General features: G+C 43.5%; 1 protein-coding gene across 2 annotated transcripts; it reads left to right on the top strand.

Moving 5' to 3' along the window:
• The first annotated feature begins 23 nt into the window (after positions 1-23).
• RASL12 (RAS like family 12) lies at positions 24-24925 on the top strand. Of its 2 annotated transcripts, XM_072614091.1 has the most exons (6): positions 24-1948; positions 5029-5085; positions 7125-7181; positions 13770-13843; positions 15919-16109; positions 22727-24925. In XM_072614091.1, exons 1-6 carry the CDS (start codon positions 1831-1833, stop codon positions 23100-23102), a joined length of 873 nt encoding a protein of 290 aa, XP_072470192.1. In that variant the 5' UTR covers positions 24-1830; the 3' UTR covers positions 23103-24925. The 2 variants fall into 2 exon arrangements, with proteins under 2 accessions (XP_072470192.1, XP_072470203.1); XM_072614102.1 differs by lacking the exon at positions 7125-7181.
• Positions 24926-24961: the final 36 nt, after the last annotated feature.

The raw sequence follows: 24961 nt of genomic DNA, 5'->3' as shown, positions 1-24961 counted from the left end.
GTCCAAGTCTCAGCAATTGCCTGAAGGAACTCCTAGGTAAAAATGAGGATCACTAGCATTTGTATACCCTTCAAGTGCTTTATATACGCTTCTCATAGGAGGCTCCTAACAACCAGTTGCTATTATCAGCTTCATTTTACAAATGAAGAAACAGACTGAGAGTTTTAATTACTTGCCCAAAATCATTCAGCTAATAACTATATGAAGCAGAATTTAATGAGAAGTCTTCCTGAGACCAGGTCCAGCCCCCTATCCACCAGTCCACCTACCTGCTTAATATAAGTAATCGAACCAGGCAGGTAGGGAATGAGAGAACCAGGACTCAAGGCCAGATTGCATTGGCCTTCTCTTGTGAGGTCTTCTCCATTGGCAGGTAAGATCCAGGACTGAGACCCATCTAACTGCCCATAGAGAATAGTTGAAAGGCCAAATAGGAATTGGTTCTCACTTCCCCCACTTCCAACTTAAAGAGAAAATCCCTGGCTATTAGCTTTTTAAGCAAACCCAGCCAGACTGTGAAATATAAACACATTCCTCCCAACACCTTACAGTCTTAATAACAGGGATAGTTTGTAATGATCTCCCAGAGACACGGTTAGATTCTATAAATATTCATGTAGCTCTGTCCAGGAAAATGGTTTTCCTTTTTGGATGAAGAAGAGTTCTTTACAGGAAACTTGGACACAGATCCCATCTTCCCACACCTTCAGGTTCTTTTGCCTGTGTTCCCAAGACTGGTTTCCTCACAAGTAAAATGGGGACACTAAGAAGAGACAATTCTCTAAGATCTCTTCCAGTTCTAAAATGAGAAGGATCCATTAGTCATTCGAGTTTCCACTTGAAGGGAAGGGGTGTCTGTAATGAGGGAGCCCTGATTTTTATCTTCTCTACCTTCTCTCTCACAACTTGCCACTCCCACCCCACCTCTCATTCCAACCGCCCCAACTTGGAGTAACGCTTTCAGGCTAGGGTGATGGAATGAACCCTGGGTGGGGAGTCGGAAGAAATTCCAATCCTGGTGACTGTGGACAAGTCATGTCACGTCTCTGGGCCTCAGTTTCCTTACCTGTAAAATGGGAGCAATAACTCTCCTTAAGGTTTCCCAAGTCAACAACGCACCCGTACGCTTTCTCTGAGAGATGCGCCCCCTCGATGGGGGGAGTCTGCAGTCCTTACAAGGAGTTTGGCCACAGCTGAGAGGATGGCTCCGCCTGCCCGGTCCTCCTCCTCTTTCCCTCGAGGGCCCCAGCAACACTAGTGAGGGACGGGGCAGGCAGGCTTGAGCCGGAGCTGGAGCTGGAATTGGAGCCCAGAACCCCAGAGCCCAGTGGCCACGTCCAGTGCCACGGTGGAGCCAAGGTGTGGGGTGGCGGTGAGAGAGATGAGGAGGTCTTCTCCTGCCAGAATGCGAGAGTGAACCTCAGCATCCGAAGTCTTGGCACGGTCCCCCGTGTGGCAGCTCTCCCCCTCGGGACCGGCGGACACCCAGAGAGGACGCCCCCGCGGCGTCCCGGGCTCCCCAGAGTCTGCTTCTTGTCCCCGGCAGCTACCCGGCTGAATAACTTGGGGACTTGGGCTGGAACCGCAGAAGGGGCACCAGCGCCTAGGGGGATTGCCTTTACCTGCCTGCTCCAAGAAGTGTTGGCAGCCTAGGGTTTGTTGCACGGAGGAATTCAGTATTAAGAGAATCCCCTCTTTGGCCTCTTTCCTCCCTCCCCACCTCTTCCAGGTGAGCCCGCCGCCCTCCGGTCATCCACTCCTAGTGAGCCTCTGTTACTCTCCTAGAGGCAACATTCTGCCCCTAGGGATCCTCTGCCCACTGGACTTGTCATGTCGTCCGTGTTTGGCAAACCCCGGGCTGGGAACCTTGGTCCTGAGCGCCTGGTACACAGTTCGATCCCCGAGATTAACGTGGCCATCCTGGGCTGCAGAGGAGCCGGGAAGTCTGGTGAGTGGGGTGGGGGAAGAGAGCAGGACTGTTGAAAGCCTACCTCCCAGGGACTTCCCCAGGCAGGTAGAGGTAGAAATCTGTCATTTTGGGTAGTGCTTGATTGGCAAGCCACCGTCGTGCTTTCACACCTTTCTTTATCCCAATGGAGACTTTTCTCTTTACTTCTACTCGAGTTTTCCTCCAAACCCCCAGAGTCTGAGGGATGACAACCTGGTGGGGACACCTAAGCGGGCCTGCCAAGACCAGACCTCCAAGATATGCAGATTCAGTTACAAGATGGGGACAGGCTCCTGGGGAGACAAATAGGGCTTTTGGTGGAGGGTTTTGGGCGATGGGAAAATCAGTCATTTGTGGGGGGAGGGGGTCAGCCCATGTATAGAGCTGGCCTCAAAGCCAGAAAGAACTGGGCTCAGATCCCATCTCCATACATACTAGTTGTGTGACCCAGACAAGTTACTTGGTCCCTCAGTGCTCTAGGCAACTCTGAACTGGAGAGAAATTGCTGCCCAGGACTGGCCTCATCTGGGATTCTCTACAAGAAAATCATGGGTCCAGTAGCTCTCCCATTCCATTTGGAGTTAAGGCCTGACTTCTATGGCAGCTCTGACCAAGGTGGCATGGACAGTTTCATTTTTCTCCTTGTATCACTGTCACCTAGTTCAGTACCTGACACATGATAACTTAATAACGTTTGTTAATTGATTATTTGAGGTGATAGGAAGGGGGTGTTAAAAGAGGAGGGGAAATCATGCAAGCAAAATGCCTGGGTTTTAAGAAATCCAAACCCTTCACTCTTGCAGAAAGTTTCTCCTTCTTCCACAGGACTTTCCTACCTAACACTTTATTTGCTTTCTTTAAGACCGTTATCATGTATTACTTACTGAGTATTTTAGTTACCTGGGTTTATCTTATCTACCAACAGGGCTGTAAAGCTCTGGAAGGCTAATATCCTATCTTATTTAAACTTTTTATCTTCCAAAGTTGTCCATCAATCAACATTCATTTATTGGGTGATGAGCATGTGCCAGGCACTGTGTCAATTTCTGGGAATACCAAGAAAAGTAAAAACACAGTCTTTGCCCTCAAGGAACTGATATTTAATAAATATACTTTGAATTGAACTTTGGAAATGGAGCTAAAGCAATTAGGACGGTTGGAGATGAAGACTTGAATTTAGGACTTCATTCGCTGGTCTGTTTTTCCCTTACATCTTGGCTGGTTCCAGTCAGCAGGGTCTGTTTTGGAGGTCTCTTTATGCTCACCTACCACTTTGTAAGTTCCCAGTGATTAGTGGATGATTCTACTTAAACCCAATTCGGTCCTTTTTGCACTTTAGAATTGCGATGGGTGAGCAGATTGCAGCTTTGAAACCAGTGCCCGGATACAGAACAGAACTGGAACCTGGTTTTCCTGAAGCATGAAAAGTGAATAGAGGGACAGTGTATAGAGAGCTGGCCTCAGTGCTAATAAAGATGCTGATGATGATAGCCATCATTTATATAGCACTTATTTTGTTCCAGACACTCTGCTAAGTGCTTTACAATTATTTTCTCATTTTATCCTCACAACAAACCTAGGAGGTAGATGCTATTTTATCCCCATTTTACAAATAAGGAAATTGAAGCAGGCAGAGGTTAAGTGACGTGCCCAGAATCACGCAGCTAATAAGTTCAAGCATGGCACTATATCCACTGTGCCACCCGGATCAAATCTTTCCTCTGCTCCCTACTGACTGTGTGACTCTGGATAAGTCATTGTCCAGGGCTCTAGGCAACTCTCTAAAATTAAGTTGCAAAGAAAGTGCGACCCTGGATTGATTACAGGAGTTTCATTATCTGAAAGTTTCTTACAACAACAAAATCACGGGTCAAGTCCCGACCTGTTTCCTGCAGAAAAGGGTTGTTCTCACCCTCGCTGGTAGTTTTGCCTGTCTGAGAGACTGTCCTTTCTGTATTTTTGGAGACCTGTCTGTTGTGTCAAGGCAGAACATATACTTTTTTTAAAAAATAGGAAGAGATTGTCTTCTTAGCACTGAAAATTAAGATGTTAACTGAGGAAAGAATTCGATGGAGTCATTTATTTCCCCGACATTTATATAAATGAAGGAATTTAAATTTTCAAACTTGCATTCCCTAGACAGTGGTTTGCAAAAATCATGAAGCCTTCGAATCTTGGGAACGAGTTTTAAGAAGCACTTAAAAAAGCACTTTTAGTTAAGAAAATATACTACTTCTTTTTAGAGAACAGCCTAACATCTGACCTTGCATGACTAATTTCAGTACCCAGAACGAACCTCTGTTGACTTTACTAACTGATAAATGCACTTCATATGTTAGAAAATCCATTCCAAAATTTTATGTTCCAAAAGTTTTATATTTAATGAAAACATTCCTACTGGGACTTTCTATAGTCTGGTGTTTTAACCTCAGTAAACTTGGACCTGGGAAGAAGTAAGGACTAGAATTTAAAAATCAGTCTATCTTGACCACAGGCTGGAAATTATCTCAGGAAAAGAGAGGTTTTATAACCCTCCTGAGGGACTGTCTGTATCTCCAACTTCTATCTCTTCTTTTTGGTCCCTTTACAAATTTGAGTCAAATTCCCACTTGAGCACCCTGGCGGGATTTCTCCATGGACAATGAGCTCTTCCCTTGTTGTTATATTTGTCCAAGCAAAGGACTAGGGAGACTTACAGCTTCTTGGCTTGTCCGGATCTTAAATAACTGTCACTGTATCCACCATTTGCCCTTGGTGTTTTAATCCCTGGCTTTTTAAAATCCTGAGTATTACTAGAGAGACGTGATCTCCTTGTTGCTGATTCCTTTGGAGTGGGTTGAAGACCTTAATGGTGCTAAACCCTCTTTTAGTGCTTTCTCTATCTCTTTTTCTCCTGGAAAGCTGGACTGTCCATTGTGGGGAGATGAAAGAGGGGAGTGGGGGGGTGGGGTCCAGAAGGATCAAAATGGTTGGTTGTTTCTTTAAAAACATCCATGCGCCAGCTTCCAGTGAAAAGAGCCTAAGATGGCAGGAAGAGATTGGAAAAACATCTTTGTTTGTTTGTCTTTTGCCTCTTGCAGCTTTGACTGTGAAGTTTCTGACCAAGCGGTTTATCAGTGAATATGATCCCAATTTGGGTAAGATGCTCATTTATCACTTCCTCCTTCCCTTGTTTCTGTTGACAGTGGCTCCATCCCTGAGTGTCCCAATACAACCTGATTTCCAGCCACCCCCCAAGAGGATCCCTAAAGCAATGATTGGAGGGATGGGAAAGAGGGATGAATTATCAAGATAAAGTGGGTGTCGTTGAAAGAATACTGGTTCAAGGATGAAAGCACATCTATTCAAATCTTGGCTCTCCTGCTTTATTACTTACAAGACCTTAGGCAATTAATCAATCAACCGCTTTTAATGAGCTACTATGTGCCAGACACTGGACTAGGTGAGAGAGATACATAAAGAAAACACTAAGCAATCTTTGTGCTTCAATATTTTACAAGCAAGGAAGTCACTTTGCCTCTGTCATCCTCAGTCTCCCTATCTATATACTTAAGAGAGTTGGACTATACAATTTTTAAATTGCCTTCTAGCCCTAAATCTATAGCCCTGTGATGTAGTCTCAGGCCCTGGCTCCAGCATTTACAATTTATGTGACTTTGGGCCAAGTCTTTTCACTTCTAAAGTGAATTACAATTTCCTCATCTGTAACATGAAGGGGTTGGAGTAGATGGTACTTCCCAGGTATAGAATCCTTTCAACAGATGAATTAATTAAAATTAATGTTTTGAGGAAGGAATAAACTGCTTCCCAGACAGTATTTTCACCTATGTTGCTTCTCCTACCCTGACTGTGGCTGGCTCTCTTTTAAAGGCTGAAAGACTTTGCTTTAAAATACAAGACAAACTATATGGTAAAAAAAAAAAAAAAAAGGTGTTTTTTTTAAAAATAACTATATCAGAGCTTATATATCCAAATGAATGTGGTCTTAGAGAGGCTGAATGGAGTGGTTTAAAGACCACTAGACTTGATTCTGTGGGATTTTAGGGTTGTAAAGAACCTTAGAGATCATCTTACATTTTGCAGATGAAAAAATGGATGTGCAGAAATTTCAGCTATCATCTTATATCTCATTCCCTTTCACAGCCAAACCCTAGAGAAAGCTATACCCCTGCCTTCTATTTCCTCATCTGCAGCTTGTTTCTAACGTTTTACAATCCCAGACCATAACTCCACAGAAGCTGTTTATACTATCTTAATTTTCAAATCTGGTGACTTTTCCCACCCTACCTCCCCATCCTTATCCTTCTTGATCTCCCTTAAGTTTTTGATTGCGAGTACCCCCTTCTTCAGGATATGATATCCTCCCTTAGTTCCTATGACACTTTCCTCTCCACTTCTGTCTGTGTCTCTGATTACTCCTTTTCACTCTCCTTTGATGTGACATCTTCCATATCCTGCCTTTTAACTATGGGTATCCCCTAGGTTGTTTCCTGGACCCTCTTCTCTCTCTCTACCCTCCCCCACTTTTGTTCATCTCATCTGGCTCTTATGAATTCAATTATCTCTGCACAGACGACCACCAAATCTACATGTCCAGCCCTAATCTTTGTCCTCCACTTCTACATTACCAACTCTCTGCTGGACATCTTCACTAGACAGCCCATTGGTATCTCAAATTCAGCATGTCCAAAGCAAAGCTTATTATCTCCCACTCCTTCAAATGCCCCTGTTCCTATCGAAGACACTTCCTGTCACACAGATTTACAATCTCAGAGTCAACTCTCACTCATCCACAACGTCCAATCAATCACCAAATCTAGTCAATTCAATCTCTACTACCTGTTTTATATCTTATCCCCTCTCTACCCACTAGGCCATCACTCTAGTTCAAGCCTTCATCACTTCTCATCCGGACTACTGCAAGAGGCTAACTGCTTTCTCTGCTTCCACCAGTCTTTCCCCTCTCAAATCCGTTCTCCACACAAAGCCTAAAATCTTTGTCCTAAAGCACAGATCTGATTGAACCATGTCACTGCTCTGCTCAGGAATCTTTAATGGCTTTGCATTGCCTGGAGGATAAAATGCAAATTCAGTTTGGCTTTTAAAACCCTTTATAATCTGACTCCAGTCTACCTTTCCAGATTTATTTCACACAGTCATGTATTCTGTCTTCTAGCCAAAGTGACTGACTTGCAAACTCCTCACTGCATGTCTTTGCATCGGCTTCCTCCAGGTAATCTCTCGTTACCTCTTCTGAAAATCTTTAATTTCCTTCAAGGGTCAATTCAGGTGATACTTCCTCCTGGAATCTCATCTTCTTTACTCCTCCTCCTCCTCCTCCTCCTTCTTCTCCTTCTTCCTTCTTCTCCTTCTTTTTTCTTCCTCATCTTCTTCTTTGTCTTCTCCTCCTCTTCCTTCTCCTCCTCCTTCTTCTTCCTCCTCCTCCTTCTTCTCCTTCTTTCTTCTTCTTCTTTGTCTTCTTTTCCTCCTTCTTCCTTCTTCTTCTCCTACTTTCTTCTTCCTCATCTCCTTCTTTGTCTTCTTCTCCTCCTCTTCTTTCTCTTCCTCCTCCTCCTCCTCCTTCTTCTCCTCTTTCTCCTCCTCCTCTTCTTCTTCATCTCCTTTTTCTTTTTCTCTTCCTCCTCCTTCTCCTTCTTCTTTTTCTTCTTCTAATCCTTCTTCTTCTACTTCTCCTTTCCCTCCCCCCTTCTCTTCTTTCTTCTTCTGTCATTTCAGTCATGACCACCTCCATTTGGGGTTTTCTTGGCAAAGTTACTGGAGTATTTTGCCATTTTCTTCTCTTGATCCTCCTAATTGTTAGTGTTTTCCTTCCTTTTTATTACATGTTTTAATTTATCTATTTAACTGTTGTATGGACTGCCATCCCTCTAGCATGTAAGCTCTTTGAAGGTAGGAACTGTTTGTCATTTTTGTCCTTGTATACTCAGGCCCACCACAGAACCTTACAAGTAATGGGCTTATTGAAGTCTGTGCCCAGCTATTTACTAGCTTCAGCATCTGAATCTCAGTTTCCTCAACTGTAAAATGAGGGTGCTAGCCTGGGTGTTCCCAAAGTTCTCTTGCAGCTCTGACATTCCATAAATATAGAATATATCTTGGAGTATTGTTGTCAGGATCAAATGAGATGATGAAAATGAAAGCCCTTTGCAACCATTATTTATAAGTCATAAGATCAAAGACTTAAAGGTCATCTTGTCTAAATTAAATCAACATGTGACCTTCAGAGATCCTTTTGTGTGAATTAGTAGCTCCTGTTTATAACCCCCTCATTTTAGAGATGAGAAAACTGAGGCCCAGAGACTTGACTAAAACACATAGGCGGAAAATGGCAGAAGTGAGATTTGAACCCAGGACCTCTGACCTATTCCCAATGGTGCTGCCAACACTACTAACATTTTTGCTCCTCCTGTGAAATTTCCTACCAAACTAGTTTACAAACTACACAAGGAAATCAGTCACTTGACTTCCTAGTCATACCATGTACCTTTTTAATTTGCCTTGAAATTTCCACCATTAAAGTCCATCCTTCAGATTATTAAAACACTGTTTACAAAGAATGGTAACAAAAGATAGAAGATGTTGTTAATTCTGTTTGGGTGAAGATTCCACTCACCCCCACTCACCCATTCCACTCGCAATGGCAAAATAAGCCAGTCTTTGAGGGTTTATGACTTAGTGGATAAGTCTAGGGAATGCTGGGAAGCATTTAGAGATGAAGTGGATTGCTAGTTGGTGTTAGAGGTAGGATCTGAACACAGGTCTTCCTGCCTCCAAACTCAAGCACTCTACCCGCCTCTGATATACTTGAAGTTTGTTTCAATTACCTGAGAAGGAGAGTGTGTTAGCCTGTTGGTGGGCACAATACCTATAATGCTAATTTCATTGTTGTGAGGTTTGAGTGGTCCTGCCAGAAATTGTTTTTAATTATTAGCCACCATGAACAGTAGCCTGAATTAGAAAATAACAAAGTGTTTAGTGATGAGAGGTAGTTTAATGATCATCTCCCAACCCTTTTATTTGATGTGGGAGGAAATTAAGACCCAGAGATGCTAAGTGATTGTTCAATATTAATCAATAGAGCAGGACCCTAATGGAATGGGACATGGGGCAAGACAGTGTCCTTAGCTTGATGGGGGAGGAGAAGGAAACGGTCTAGACATGAGTGGAGAGGGTAGGCTAGGGTGGACTGGTAGGAGGGGGAGGGAGAATAGAGGGAAATGTGAAGACAGTATAAACCTGGAGTAAGGAGGATGCTGAAAAGGGAGAAGGAACTCCAGAAGACACACTCTGCCTGCTTTATAGTTTCACCTAAGAATAGTTATTCCAGGAAAACCTCAGAGGAACAGTCATACACAGAGTGTTTTCCTCTACTCCCTGTCATATCTAGAGCCCCAGAGGGAGTTCAGTCTCAGAGTGAAATTTTCAACAGGGTTAAGTAAGGGTTTGGGGACAAGGAGTGTGTGACCTTGATGGGAAGTGGGGGGGAGGGAAGAAATGCACCCTGGGACACCTGGAGTTTTCTACCCTGATAAAAGTGTGACCATGCTATTGCTGCCAGGGGTGGACCTGAATAGGACCTACAATATGGTGCTGGTGAATAAGGCCAGAGGTGGGGCATGCAGGAAAGGAAGTAAGCTATCAGGGCAAGAGAGATGGGCAAGGGAGCAAGGGTGCTGGTTCATGAGGCCCTTGACAGAGTAATACAGTCAGCTCTATCTAAATGATTCTGTTTAATTAGTCTCCCCCAATTACAGATCTCAGTTCTACTTGTTAGGTCTTATTTGGTGGTTTGACCCTTGGGATTAAGTCTAGAGGTCTGAATGGAAGACAGAGTGAGTCATTGGAATGTGGGAGGGAGTGTTGACCTTGATCCTTGGCTCCCTGACTCCGTGACTTGCTCAGCCTGGGCAAGTACTCCTGTGTCCTCTATGATGTCAACACCACACCATGGCACTTCTGCCTGGCATGCCAATGCCAAGAGGGGCTTCCGACATTCTTCCTTTGCTGCCTAACTGAGCTGCTCCAGGGTCCTTGTTTCCCATTCCTGGGCAGGAGAGTCTGTGGCTTTGAAAGGAAGAAATGAGCTCTTGGCAGAATTTTCTTTTTGGTTTGGATCTATAATGTCATCCATAAAGGGATCTCCCCATGTGGAAATTCCCTCTATCTGTGCAGATCTGTACAATTTTATAGTCTTATAATAATTTTCTAGTCTTGAAGATTTGCCTACATAAGAATCCTCGTGGGCCAAATGCTGACTTAATTTTAAAATGCGATGCTATCTTTTACTATATTTTTATTTGTTTCATTAAATATTTCTCAATTACATTTTAATCTGGTTCAGACCTACTTGAGTGTTGCGGGATGGATGTATAGTTATTTGAAACCTCTGATTCTACATACTTGAAAAGGACTTACACCTATCTGACTGGGTCTTTATAAGGTAAGGAGGGGAGGCATTTTTATGCCCACTTCACAGCTAAGGAAACTGATGATATGAGAGAGGTTAAGTGACTTGCCCCAAAACACAGAGAGCCAGAATTAGAGCCTAGTCTTTTTCCACTGAGTCATCTCTGAAGAGCCATGAGTCTTTGGATAACTATCTGCCTTCTATTTTCAAAAACTTGTGGGAGCTTTCTACAGGGAAAAACTCATGGAAGTTTGAGAAGTGGTGTTTATATTACTTTAAGAAACTTTGCTAATATGTGATATGTTTTTCCTTTGAGGGGAGAAAGGGGAGAGGCAATCAAAATTAAGTGACTTGCCTAGGGTCACACAGCTAGTAAGTGTCTGAGGCCACATTTGAATTCAGATCCTCCTGATTTCAGAGCCAGTACACCACTTGGTGTGATATTTATGTGTGTGTGTATGTATATATGTGTATACGTGTATATACATATATACTTACACACACACATATACCTGTATGATGGGCAGCTAGGTGGCACAGTGGATAGAGCACCCAGCTTGGAGTCAGGAAGACCTGAGTTCAAACCCAGCTTCATACACTTACTAGCTGTGGGTCCCTGGGCACTTAACCCTCTTTGCCTCAGTTTTCTCATCTGTCCTATGGCAAACCATTCCACTATCTTTGCCAAGAAAATCTTAAATGGGGTCATAAAGGGTTGGACACAACACAGAAACAACAAAAATAGAATATGGTCACTGAGAAACAGAAGTCCATGTCACTGGCCTCAGAGAGCTCGTACTGTAGCTGGAAAACAAAGGAAACACCAAGAAGAAAGGCAGAAAACAATGAGAGATACAGTAGCATAGAGAAAAGAACCGTGAGAGACTCTGGAGTCAGAGGACCTCACTCTGTTACTCATGTGACCCTGGACAAATCCCTCGGTCTCCCGGTGTCTCAGCTCCTTCAACTGTAAGCTAAATGAGAAAGAAAACAGAACAGAAACAGGGGCACTTGAAGGTCGGGTAGTTTTAGGGAGGGGAGGGGAGATAATAACTTCTGTTTTGAATGTATCGAAATTTGAAATGCTTTGTCCAGCAGGGACTTGATTTGAGGAGGAAGATTAGGGCTGGCCGTGTGGAGAGATGATCGTTGACTTCATGGGAGCTCATGAGTTCACCAGAAGGTGGGGAGGGTAGAGGGAGGACTGGATGATCCTCTAAGGACACCTCCAGCTCTAAAGTCCACAGTCCTAACCAAAAGCCACACTGTGTGGGAGAGACTGTAAGTGTCACGGGACCTCAGAGGACTGGAGGAAAGAGCAGGAACTGGAACGATCCCAAAATGCTTCCTGGCAGACGAGGGATTTGTTTGACTCGGCTCTTAAGGCATTTTAAACTCCACTACATCTCTGGACTTCTCTCCATCCACATAACCACTACCTTAATTTACGCCCTCTCACCTGGACTATTACGATAGCCTTTTTTTTTTTTTTTTTTTGGAGGGGGAATGCAAGGCAGTTGGGATTAAGTGACTTGCCCAAGGTCACATAGCTAATAAGTGTCAAGTGTCTGAGGTCTCATTTGAACTCAGGTCCTCCTATTGCCTTAAAGAAGAAAAAAGGAAAAGAAAGTGAGCCAGAGAAGTTTTGACTCTCTGTTAGAGGCCCCAGCGTTCTCCAGGTTCTAGACAGAAGGACAATTAATCTGGTGATGGTGTATACTGTACAGGATGGATTAGGGCTGATAGAGACCAGAGCAGGGAAAGCAGCTGGGAACCACGCTAGCAGGAGAGAAAATGGAAGACCCAGCAGCCAGGAGGTGGGGGATCTTACCCCTGACCTCTCCCCTCCCTACTTCAACACTTACAGGTCTTGTCTGATTTCTTGGGTACCTTCTTAGGTAACTACTCTCTAATCTAAGAAATTAATCAGAGCTTAGGTGTTAATGTGTGCTAATAAGAGTCCTTCCTCCCAACATATTTGCTATGAATCTATAAAGCTTTGGGAGGGGGGACTCTAATGGTGGAAATTTCACGTACAGGCTATTGAGAAATATTTGAGGGGTTTGTCACTCATATCACACTGGATAAGTGGTTGCCTACACTGCCCATGCTTGGGGCTAGGATCTCTTCTGGAGAGGAGCAATGAGACAAAAAGCATGCTGGACTGGGTGATCTGGGTTCATATACCAACTCAGGTACATCTTAGCTGTGTGATGTTGGGTCACTCCATTAACCTCTCTGAGCTGTTTCCTCATTTGTAAAATGGGGTGGGGGTGGACTAGATGGCCTCTAAGATACCTTCCATCTTCAGATCTATGGTCAGATGCTGGATGGTAGGTTTAGGTCCATCCATGGACTTGTGTCCCTGTCTCTCTCTCTCTCTCTCTTTCTCTCTCTCTCTCTCTCTCTCTTTCTCTCTCTCTCTCTGCCTTTGTCTCTGTCTCTACCTCTCTGTCTCTTTCTCTGTCTCTGAGCATGTTGGGAGGGATGGAGGAGTAGTCATCTACTCCTCCAGTTGGCCCAGTGTCTTTGCTGAAACTGCACAGGGCACCTTGCCTGTTTGGGAGGTACCAGAAGAGCACGTTGGGCTACTTTGGCAGGGAAATAAAACAAACTGAATGAGATGTGAAAATCTAGGGACAGCTGTTCTTGGACCAAATATAGTGAAGTATTTGGGGACATTTTTTCCATTGAATTTCTTGTCAAATAATCACAGCTATTTATATAAGCCCCCAAAGCAGGCCATGGATGAGGATTGTTAATGATTTATGGTAGATGTTAGCAAAGCTTGTATGTTTTCCAGGCCCTGACTCAGGCCCTTGTCATGCAAGTCCAAACAGTGACCTGAAGGGCACTTTGCATGAAGCCTCATGGGCAGGCAGAGGGGGGTGAAATCGTGGCCACCCCCGCCCTCCTCTTGTATGGATGGAATTGTATGGAGGACTTTGCTCAGTGGAAATGGGCCCAATGTCACATGAGGTGGCTCTCTTGGTGATATGTCAGTGGAGGAGTCTAGAGGCAATGTGAACCTTAGAGAAGTTCTTGTAGGGCTGGCCTTTTGGTTTGGCCTGGAGCCTATCATTTTATTAGTATTAGGAAAGCCTGGTATGAAAACTCTCTTTCAACTGTCAAGGCTACTAGAGTCTCTCTGAAGAACTACAAATAAGGCAGAACACCTGTTTATGACTGAAAAGTGGTAGCATCACAACAGCAGAGAGTGTCCAGGCCCATGTCCCATAGGCATGATGGCTCAGAATCAATTGCCCAGATGGTACTCCAAACCAGCCCATAGGCCTCTGTTCCACATGTGGTAAAAACCAAGGAAAGGTCTTCTACCTCCTTACAATCCTCCCCACCCTCCACGCTGGTATGCCCAACATTTGTGTATTTCAGAAGACACCTATACCTCAGAGGAGACTGTGGATCAACAACCAATCCTGCTGAGAGTGATGGACACTGCAGATCAGGTAATGCTGAGTCCCCTCATCCTAGAACTAGCCTGTCCTGAGTGTGGCTGAGAGTCTAAGACAATGAGTTCAGAGCGGGAGGGGACCTCGGAGTTGATTTAATTCAACCATATTATTTTACAGGCGAATAAACAAGACCCAGAGCAGTCATCAGGCCTTTTCTGAACAGTCTCCAGTGAAAGGAAACTCATTATCTCTCAAGACAATGGGGTGACTTGCCCATAATCATGTAGCTAATAAATGACAGCACCGGGATTTGGTCCCATGCCCTCTAAGAAGCTATGGGCCCTGGATAAGGAGTGGGAGGGAGGAGCTTCACAAAATTCATACCCAAGACGAGAATTTCTTGGGCTAGCAATAATAGTGACCAGAGCACAGGGTGCTGGTCCTTTTCAGCTTCCATATGTGTGACCCTGAACAAGGTACAGACCCTCCCTGAGCTTCAGTCACTTTCTATAAAAAAAGGAGACTAGACTGGTTCCTTCTTCTTCTTTGTCTCTTGGGGATGCTGTGACGATGTCATTTATGGGCTTCAGTTTTCACCTTTGTAAACTGAGACAGCTGGACTACATGGTCTCTAAGATCCCTTTCCAGCTCTGACATTCTACTTTTGAATGTTCTGGTCCTTTGAGATCTGATGTTCTAGATCATTCTAGAACATCTTATGTTCTAAGGACCTTCCCATCTCTACTAGTCTATGTTCAAAGGTCCTTTCTGCTCTAAAATTCTGTGCCACTTTAAATGGAAAATTGGATGGATGATTAGAGGTCATCCAAGTTAATAGTTACTAGGACAGTGATGATGACCCCATCTAGGTGATGAGTAAGGTATAAATGGATATTTAAGTTTCTCTTAAGCCTCACACACACATTTCTGCACAGACATACACATGATAATAAATGACCATACAAGATTAAACATGTATGCACCCATAGATGTACATACTTCCAGCAATTATTCCCCTCAGCAAGGGTTGTTGGGTCTCTCCGAAGGGCCTTGAGAGATGCCATGTGAGGATAATTGACCTGGAGAGGAGAAACCTCAAGGGAGATATGATAGTTTTCTTAAAGTATTTGAAGAGTTCTCATGTGATAGCTGAGTGGTTCAATGGATAGAGCATGGACTTGAAATCACGAAGACCTGGATTTGAATCTTAAGACGCTCAATGAGTTGAGTGACCTTGGTCAAGTCTCCTGCTCTCTCCATGCCTCAGATTCCTCATCTGTAAAATGGGATTGATAATAATACCACCTGCCTCCCAGTGTGGTTGTGAAGATAAAATAAGAATATTTAATGAAGTGTGTTGCAAACCTTAGGGCATTTTATAAATGCTAGCTACCGTCATCATTATAAAATAGACATGTTCTGTTTGACTGCAGAAGGCAGAATGGATGGAAATTGCAGAGAGGCAAATTAAGGTTTAACTTAAGGGGAAAATTCCTAATTATTAAAGCTGTTCAAAGGGAGAGTGGGGAACCCAAAGTAGTGGGTTCCCTTTCACTAGAGGTGAAGGCTGGATGACCACTTGTTGGCTGTGTTGTAGTAGGGAATTCTTGGTTAGGTGTGGTTTGGACTAATTGTCTTCTGAGATCCCCCACCCCACTCCAAGATTCTGTGATTCTGCAACCACACTCCTTTCTTGACTATTTAAAGGGACTTTGTGAGCAGGAATCTTAAAAATATTCCTAAAAACAAGCCAAAGTTGAAAATTGTCTGTCCCAAGCAAGACTTCCAAGAAGGCGAAGTTACATCCAAACAGGCCACCCAGTGCCGCCCTTGCGTGGTCAGGTCTCAGGGTTGGTGACCTTAGAGCCTTTGGCTGCCCGCCCTCAGGATCTGGTGTCTGCTCTTCTCTGGCAGGAAAGGGGACAATGGCCCCTTTCATGCCAAGCCAAATCCAGATTCAAATGTCCCTTTGAAATGGGCTCCTCTGGAGAACAATGTACAAAGGCCCAAAGGGAGGAGAGATAGGACAGGGGCAACTCAGGTGAGGACTGCGGACTTAGCCTCTTCCAGTTGTAGACTGAGGCCTGAGACCAACCCATGTCTCATCAGTTTTTCTCTCTTACCCCCAGGATGTTCCCAGAAACTGTAAACGCTATCTAAGCTGGGCCCAGGCTTTCCTAGTCGTCTACAGTATCGATGACAGGCAAAACTTCGAGGGTTGTAGTCAATACCTGGAGATCATTGCCCACCATGCAAAGGACACCCAGCATGACTACCCTGTACTGCTTCTGGGGAACAAGCTGGACATGGCCCAGTACCGGTACGGACCCATAATCTATTTGTCTGTCTTTAGCAGCCAGACAGAAGGAGTAGGTGGCAAATCGGATGGACTTCAGTCAGAGAGTTGGAGAACCTGGGAGACAAGGCAAGGAGCAGGATACTTTGGTCACAGTGCTCTCTGATTCACAGAGTCCACAAGAAATAGACAGAGCCGTTGACATAGGAACTCAGCATCGTAACTAGGTAGTAGCGTGGCTCTCTACCATCTAAAGAATGCAGAACACACAACTCAGCATTCAGCATGGGGTCCACATGAGGCAGAGATGTTGTGGGGGGAGGGGACAGGGAGATCCGAGATTATAGTTGACATATTCTGTCTTCACCATGCTACTGGACAGCCAAAAAAAAAAAAAAATCACAGGACATGAAAACAAGCACGTGTTTAAGTGCCCATACACCATAAAGCCTCTCTTTGTCAAGAACCTGGTAGGCAAAACTCTGTACCATTGTACAAAGAGCTGAGAGGGGAGGAGAGGAAGATGGGGGAAGGGACAAAGGGATGTTTATGCCCTGAAAGAGTTAATAGTCATTCATTCATTCACTTTACAGGGGCCACCCTGCCTCCCACGTCCTCATCGCTTGCTAGTTACTGTGGGTATCTGAGCCCCTAAAATGCAGTTGTTGTCTGGGAAGAAGCCCTTGTGTTTTAGAAAGGACACTTTAAGCAATATAATGAAAAATTTGCAGGCCAAAATAGGTATAGAGGTAAGCGATGAGAGCGCCACCTTCAACAAGCTTAATTGTCTGGGCCTGGACAAGCTATGTTCCAGGTTGCTTCAAGAGCTTGCAAATATGCTCCCAGAGCCACTGCAGGTAATCTTTAAGAATTAAATTAAATAAATAAAATTAAAGAGAAATAAAAAAATAATCAAACCTTAGAAAAAAATCCACAAATGAAAAATAATTTTTAAAAATAGTCAGACCTTAGGAAGAAAATCTATAAATTAAAAATAAAATTTTAAAAAATCAGACCTTGAAGGTGGAAAAAGAAATCATGTCAAATGGGGAGATATGCTGGAAGTGGCAAATATTATTCCAGTTTGCAGAAGGGGGAAAGGAGAGCATCCTGGAAACTAAAAACCGAGAAGCTTGAAAATCCTGTCAAAAGGTTTTAAAAATATATTTACATTTAAAAACTTCACAGACTTTTAGAACATATTGCAATGTGCACTAGGTGACAATATGACGGCATGGATTTGACTCCTTTCCTTTGAAGAAAGGGTCACCGGGTTGGTAAATGAGGGATGCCGTGGACGTGGTATAATTTGATTTTAACCAAACTATGTCACAAAGTTATCGTTATTCTCCTGCATGTTAGCTGGGTAGTACTATTAGAGGTGTTGCTTATCTTTCTGTGGAGAGGCAGCTACCATGGAGTGTCACAAACACAGAATTTGGAATCAATAACTGGAGCTAAAATTCCAGGCCTGCTACTTACATGGCCTTGGACAAGTCAATCTTCTCTAGGCCTGTTCCCTCATATGTAACAAAAGTTACATGTGAGGAATTAGACCAAAGGTTGGCAAAGTCTGACCTTAGAGCCAAATGCATCTTGCCTTCTGACAGTCTACAGCTGATAAGCTAAGAATGGTTTTTACATTTTTAAATTTTTTTGTTGAATATTAAGGGCAGCCAGGTGGCAAAGTGGGTAGAGTGCCAGGCTGGGAGTCAGGAAGACTCATTTTCCTGAGTTCAAATCTGATCTCAAGCTGTGTGACCCTGAGCAAGTCACTTAACCCTATTTGCCTCAGTTTCCTCATCTGTCAAATGAGCTGGAGAAGGAAATGCAAACCAATCCAATATCTTTGCCAAAAAAGAAATCCAAATGGGGTCAGACATGACTGAACAACGAAAAACAATTATATTTTAAAATGTCAAAACCATTCTTAGCTTGGCTATACAAAATCAGGTAGAAGGTTGGATTTGGCCTGTGGACCATACATAATTTGCCAACCTCTGACTTAGACAATCTCCAAGGACTCTTCCAGAAATAGAGCATATTACTTCCTAACCTGAAGAGAGGTTACCAGCACAGTACTACGAAGCTCTTTTCTAAATAGATACATCAGTTTCGAGCTGAAAATATAGAAGTTATCTAAGCCCCAAAAGAATAAGTAATTTGCCCAGGGTCATGCAGGTAGCAAGTAACAAAGCCTCTCCTATCTTGTTCCTTTCACGCTCAACAATTTTATCAATGACTTAGATGAGGACGTAGGAGATATACCCAACAAATTAAACATTTATTAAGATATTTTGTTTTATATTACCTTTATTTCTGAATATATCCTCCCCCTCCCTTCACAGTGAATCTTGTAACAAAGATTTTTTTTAAAAAGAACCTCAGCAAAATTAACATGAGTCAAGTGTGCCAATACGTACAATGTTGCCCCATTTGTACCAGGAAGGGAAGTCAAGGCCTCCAGGTTTTCAAATGAAAACAAATTTTCTTCCAGATGGCACAGAGTTGTAAAGGACTGCTGAGAGAATGGATGTTGGAATCATGATTAATAGGCTGAAGTTCTTGAACAAAGCCAATAAAACCACATCTATTGGAGGAAATGTAAAGTTCTGAATATAGAACCAAAAAGTCAATCACCCAGGTTTGAGAAAAGGAGAACTGACTTGGTACCACTCATTCATTCTCCATCCCTGCCCGTGCTCCCACCCCAGGCCTTGTTGCTTAAACAGCCAGCCCGCTCTCGTGCTCACAGTCCTCTCTGTGCCCAGAACTGGCTGAATGTGAAAAAGGTTAAGGGCTCTGAGTTAACCTCAAACTTAACATAATCAATGAAGTTACTTAAAAAAACCTAACGATCTTAGGCCCCATTGACAGAAGCATGGTATATTAATAATATCAGCAACCACAGCACTAATGAGAATTATAAGTTAATATTTCTATATCACATACTATGTGCTAAATACTTTATAAATACTATCTTGTTTAATTCTCACAACAACCTTGCAAGGTAGGTGTTATTATTATCCCTGTTTTATAGATGAGGAAACAGAGGCAAACAGGTTAAGTGACCTGCTCAGGCTCACACAGCTAGTAAGTGTCTGAGGCCAAAATTGAACTCGGGTCTTCCTGACTCCAGGCCTAGGGCTCTGTTGTGGCATTTTGCCATCTCACACTACATGATGCAATAGTCTTTGGCACTGTCTTCTGATCAAACCACATCTTAAGTATTGTGTTTACATCTGGATTTCACCTTTTAGCAAGGACTTTAAAAAAAAAAAGCAAAAGTCCAGAGGAGGATGGAAAAAGATCCAAAAATCATGTCTTGTGAAAAATGGTTGCTGGAACAAGGGATGTTTAGTCTGGAGGAAGGAAGACTAGGTAAAGGAAGATATTACATATCTTTTGAAATATTTAAAAGGGCAATCTCATATAGAAGGAAGATTTGGGAAAGGCAGCATGGTGTAACATAGAAACAGATAGAATGCTGGACTTAGAAGTCCAGCAAGATCTGAATTCAAATCCTGCCTGAGACATTTACTAACAATGACCCTGTACAAGTGCATTTGGGTTTCCTCATCCCAGCACATGCTTTAAAGTGTGGTGAAGATCAGAAAAGGAGATGTTGTCTATTTTGAAAAGCTTAAAGTGCTATGTAAATGACAGTTATTATTAATTCGGAATAGACTTTTCCTGTCTGGGGAGACCAAATTAGAACCAACTGATGGGAATTCAGGAGGCAAATTTTGGCCCAATAAAACAAAGGTGTTTCAAAAACAGAAAGAAGGGGAGTAGGGAAGAAGGATGGATTGGAAATAAGGAAGAAAACTGAGGAAAGGAAAACAAGAAGGGAAAGAGAGAAAAAGATAAAAGAAGGGAAAAATGGGGAAAGGAAACAAGGAAGGAAAGAAAAAAGGAAGGAAAAAAGAAGGAAAAACTTTATAGCAACTAGAGTTATCCTAAAAAAGAATGGGCTGCCATATGATGTAGTGAATTTCCCATCTCTGGAGGCATTTTTGGAAAGACTAGATTCCATAGCTGTTGTTCAGGGACATCATAGAGGGGATTAATTCCTACACTGTGTGAGAATTGTGGGTTAGATGATTTCCAAGCTTCCTTCCCGCTCTAGAGTTCTCGGATTCTCTGAATTTCTTTTAGCCAGTTCCTGACTCTTGGTTGTCACTGTTCTATTATCACCCTGCGTGTGTAGAGGTGGGGACCTCATTACTGTGCCAGCTGATCTCAGGGGCGATTGTGGTTTCATGTATAGCAAGAGTCCATTTTGCTTTGCCTGTGTGGGATATATAGATATTGACTTTCAGTTTGATGGCTCCTTTCCCTGTAATGGACACACAGAGGTCATTTCACTTAGAACTGGCCATTGTATTGATCTCTTCTTCTCACTCCGATTTCTTCTGCACCAGGCATGTCAAATGCTCATTGAATGAAGGAAGAGAGGAATTTCTGATGTCAGGGCATATTCTTGGCAGAGATTTCTTCAGTCTAAAGGCAGGCACTCATTCATTCCACCTCCCTGCCCCTTCCCATCCCAGAACTTGTTACTGAACAAGGGTTAGTGGGTCAGCCAGCCGGATCTCAGGCTCCCAATTCCCTCTGTGCCCAGAACTGGCTGAAGTGGAAGTTGGGAGAGATGACATAAGGCTTTTGAGCTGTTCTTTTTTATTCCTTCTCTTCTCCACAATCAGGTCTGTTATCATTTCCATATTGTTCCATGGGATCTTTCCCAGGCCAGGATTGTGGGGACTGTGTAGGATGAACATAAGGAAATCTTAAGTCATTGTGCAGAGGAATTTTAACCTTGAAAACTTACCCAAAAGCTCTTCGGGGCCAGGCTCTTAATATTTTCTCTTTGCTCACTTCTCTCTCATTTCTCATTTCCTCTTCCCCACCCTGTTCCTATAGCTCTCGTGACCTCTGTTCCATGGAAGAAACAGGAAAGTATGAGTTTAGCTCAGTATATTTTAGAGGGGGCAGAACCACTTCCTGTTCTCTGAGGGAAGGCCAGACCCCTGGAAATGTTGTAACCTACTTAATAGGAGCAAGTGAGAGCCACATACTGTCTCCTGCTAATCTCTTCTGTACTCATCCTCTCTACTTGTAAGTGATGAGGATTTGGATCATGCTCATTGTTCAGTCTAAGTTGATTTTTTTGTCATTGCTTTGGTTGTCAGCAATCAATTAATCATTTGCACCTTCCCCTCTCCCTTTTACCCTATCCTAAGAACTGGATACAGCAGAGGGGTAAATGAAGGAGAAGTTGGGAGAGGTAGAATGGTGCAATGGTTAGAGTACCTGGCCTAGAGTCAGGAAGGTTCATCTTCCTAAGTTCAAATCCAGCCTCAGACACTTACTAGCTGTGTGACCCTGGGCAAGTTATTTAATCCTGCTTGCCTCAGTTTCCTCATTTGTAAAAATGAACTGGAGAAGGAAATGGCAAAGCACTCCCTTATCTTTGCCAAGAAAACCCCAAATGAGGTCACAAAGAGTCAGATATTACTGAAAAATAACTAAGCAAAAGCAAAACAAATCATAGAGGTTGCTACTCATTCTGCCTCCCCATTCTATTTTTATTTTATTTTATGGATATCTCTTGTTTTTACATCTTCATTCCCAAATATATTGTCCTCTCTTCCCTAGCCAGAGAAACGTCTCTTATAACAATTAAAAAAGAAGACACAGAAGGAATCAAACTAACCAGGCCATCAGCTGGGTCTGACAGCCTCTGCAGTGTTATACACTCATGGTCCCTTATCTTTCCATTGAAGGGAGGGAGATGCATTTTTTCATCTCTTCTTTGGGACAAGCTTGGTCTTTATAATTACATATAATTATGGTCTATACCATTCTTGTGTTATTCCCTGGTTGTGGCGACTGTGTCTTTGTGGTTTTTTTCATTTACTTTATTAGAGTCATTGTATATACTGATTTCCTGGTTCTGCTTACTTCACTCTGAATCAGTTCATATAAGCCTTCCCATGCATCTCTGAATTCTTTTTTCTCCCACCATTCTCTACTTCATTCCCACCCCTTAACCCCGATATATACATTAGACACCAATGACTAATCTTTGAACTCTAAGAACTATGTAGCTAGTGTGTTTAGTAGAAAGGACATTAGATTTGTGGTCAGAGTCCTATGTGAAAATCCCAACCATGTCATGTATTACTCATGGGACTTGGACAGGTCACCTTACCTCTATTGGCCTCAGTTTCCTCATATGTAAGAAGGAGAGAGTGGGAGTTGGTGGCCTCATCTCTTTTCTCATTCTTCTACAACAGACTCGCAGGATCATAGATTTAGAGCCAGAAGGACCTTAAGTCATCTAGTCCAACTTCTTTGTTTTACAAAGAAGGAAACTGAGGTGCAGAGAGGTTAAGTAATTTGCCTGAGGTCACACAACCAGCTCCAGCATTTTTCCTTTCAGCACTGTGGCCTCCAGGATTCCAGTCTGCACTCACACCAGGGACACATAGCTAGAGAAGGCCTTCTCTAGGCCAGAGGTAGGGTCCACTTTTAGAGTTCTCCCTGATGTAAGGTACTTCAGTGGGTCAAGGGTTTCCCCCTTGGAGAAAGGTTGTTTGCCCCTGAACATTCTCACTCCCTTCTGTTCTGCTCACCAGGCAAGTCACCAAGTCAGAAGGCATGACTCTGGCTAGCAAGTTTGGGTGTCTGTTCTATGAGGTGTCCGCCTGCCTGGATTTTGAAGCCGTGCAACATGTGTTCCATGAAGCCATCCGAGAGGTACGGAGGGAGCAGGAGAGGAGCACACCTACCCGGCCCCTCTTCATCTCTGAGGAAAGGTCCATTTTCCATCAAGCCCCTCTCACTGCCAAGCATGGCCTGCCTAGCTGCACCTTCAACACGCTCTCTACTGTCAACTACAAGGAGATGCCTACTGTGGCCCAGGCCAAGCTGGTGACTGTCAAGTCATCCCGGGCCCAGAGCAAGCGCAAGGCTCCTACCTTGACCCTACTAAAAGGCTTCAAGATCTTCTGAGAGTTTGCCATACACCCGACTCCACCCCCCACCCTAGGGGTCAACTGTGTGAGAGGCAAAAGGGAGCAGTATAAGTGGGAGCAGTCCTAGGGGCAGCTAATAGAACTGTGCCCATAAGCTCAGACTGTCAGGATAAGGGACTGAGCCCTTTAGGGCAGACTTTCCCCTTGACTGACTGGTTCCCATTCCCACCCCTCAATTTACTTCTGGAATTAGAGTTCCAGAGTTCTCGGCACTGAGTTAGTTCAGCTTGACTGGGGCAGCTCCAGTTCACAGCCCCTTTGTCAGAAGGATAGATTGTGTGTGTGTGTGTGTGTGTGTGTGTGTGTGTGTGTGTGTGTGTGTGTGTGTGATCTTGTTCCTGCAATCCATGAAAATCCAGTTTCCAAGGCAACCTGAGCAGCTGTGACCTTGGAGGATAACATCTGTGGGCTGTGGAAGGCAAAGGCAGAGTCTGAGGCCAGTCTCACAAACATGGCCAGTGAAGCTTGAGGAATTTGTCTTTGAGGTTGAGTTCAAAGCCTCTATACCTCTTCCCCACCCTCTCCCCGCACCCCACTTCCTGCCTCCGTCCTTAACTTCAGGAGTTACAGTGGCCAGATGTGGCCTGAAATACAACCGTTTGTGATGTTTGCTACAAAGTAAAAGATTTTGATTCTCTACCTAGAGAAGAATCTTTGAACTTTGAGGGACCCCTGGTGGAAGGAAAGAGGAGAGCAACTGTTGAGTTTGGCCAGCCATATGGGGATGGCGTGCCCAGTCAGAGAAGGTTCTCTGCTCTATGAGCAGAGCAGAATTGAGACAACTCAAGGGAAATGCAGGATGCGCAGATTTGAAGGCTCCACCCCGACATGTTCACATGGACTATTTGTGCCTGATCTGTAGTAAAGCACTCCGAGCTCATACTGGTCTGATCAGCCACAGTCGGACGCATTGAAACTTGACTAGCACAGGGATGTCATTTTGGTCCTCTTTGACAATGAAGGACAAGAAGTTGGCTTGTGGAACAGTGACCTGAGGGCACTTGTGGTCCATACCCACAGTGCCTGGCACATATTGGGTGCTCGATTAAAACACAGCGTGCGCCCCTCCATTTTGGGTTAAAATAGTCTTTCAAAAGATGACTTGAAGAGAGAACAAGAAAGCTCATAGAGAAAAGCAATCTGAACAGTGTATGTGGAAGAAGGAAGAGCCCTCATTTATGCTTAGGTGACAGTGGGAGAGTCTGCAGGCTGATTGTAAATGGGTATATGAAGCTTTGATCTTTTATTTTTTTTTTTTTAGCATCCATTTCCAAAGTCACCTCATTCTTTTCCATCTTTGAGTCACTCTCCAGACCCCATATGGGATCTTTCAATAGCCTTTCTCAGGATAGTCTCCTTCTGAAATCATACTAGCAAAAAAAAAAAATCCTTAAGGGAAATAACACCCAGAACTAAAAATACTGTGTTGGTGACCCAGAGAGCAAACACCATGCAAAATGCGATTACCTAAACCAGTTTGGATTTAGAAATGCATTATACCAAATCGCAACTGTGCTTAAGCAGAACTCTGATCCTTAAAACATTTTTTTCTGTCAACAAAACTATTATTTTTTCCATAAGTTATTTGGCACTGCTTAAGGACAGCTTAAGGACAATATGAAAGAGATTCATCAGGAACATACATCCTTGAGGTCAGGCCACTTTTGACTATGCCTCTCTGTACATACAATTCATTGCAGTTTTGTTCACATCTGTGTGCATTTAACCATCTGAGTATATATGCAAGTTTTGTCAAACACTTCTGGAAACATTTTAATAAAGAATTGTGAAAGAAAATAACAGCGTTTTAGTTTGTGATTTATCCTTTAGTTTTAT

This window comes from Notamacropus eugenii, chromosome 1, assembly GCF_028372415.1.
Source record: "Notamacropus eugenii isolate mMacEug1 chromosome 1, mMacEug1.pri_v2, whole genome shotgun sequence".
NCBI lineage: Eukaryota > Metazoa > Chordata > Mammalia > Diprotodontia > Macropodidae > Notamacropus > Notamacropus eugenii.
Note: the sequence above shows the minus strand (reverse complement) of the source record. Positions and strands in the feature narration are given on the sequence as shown.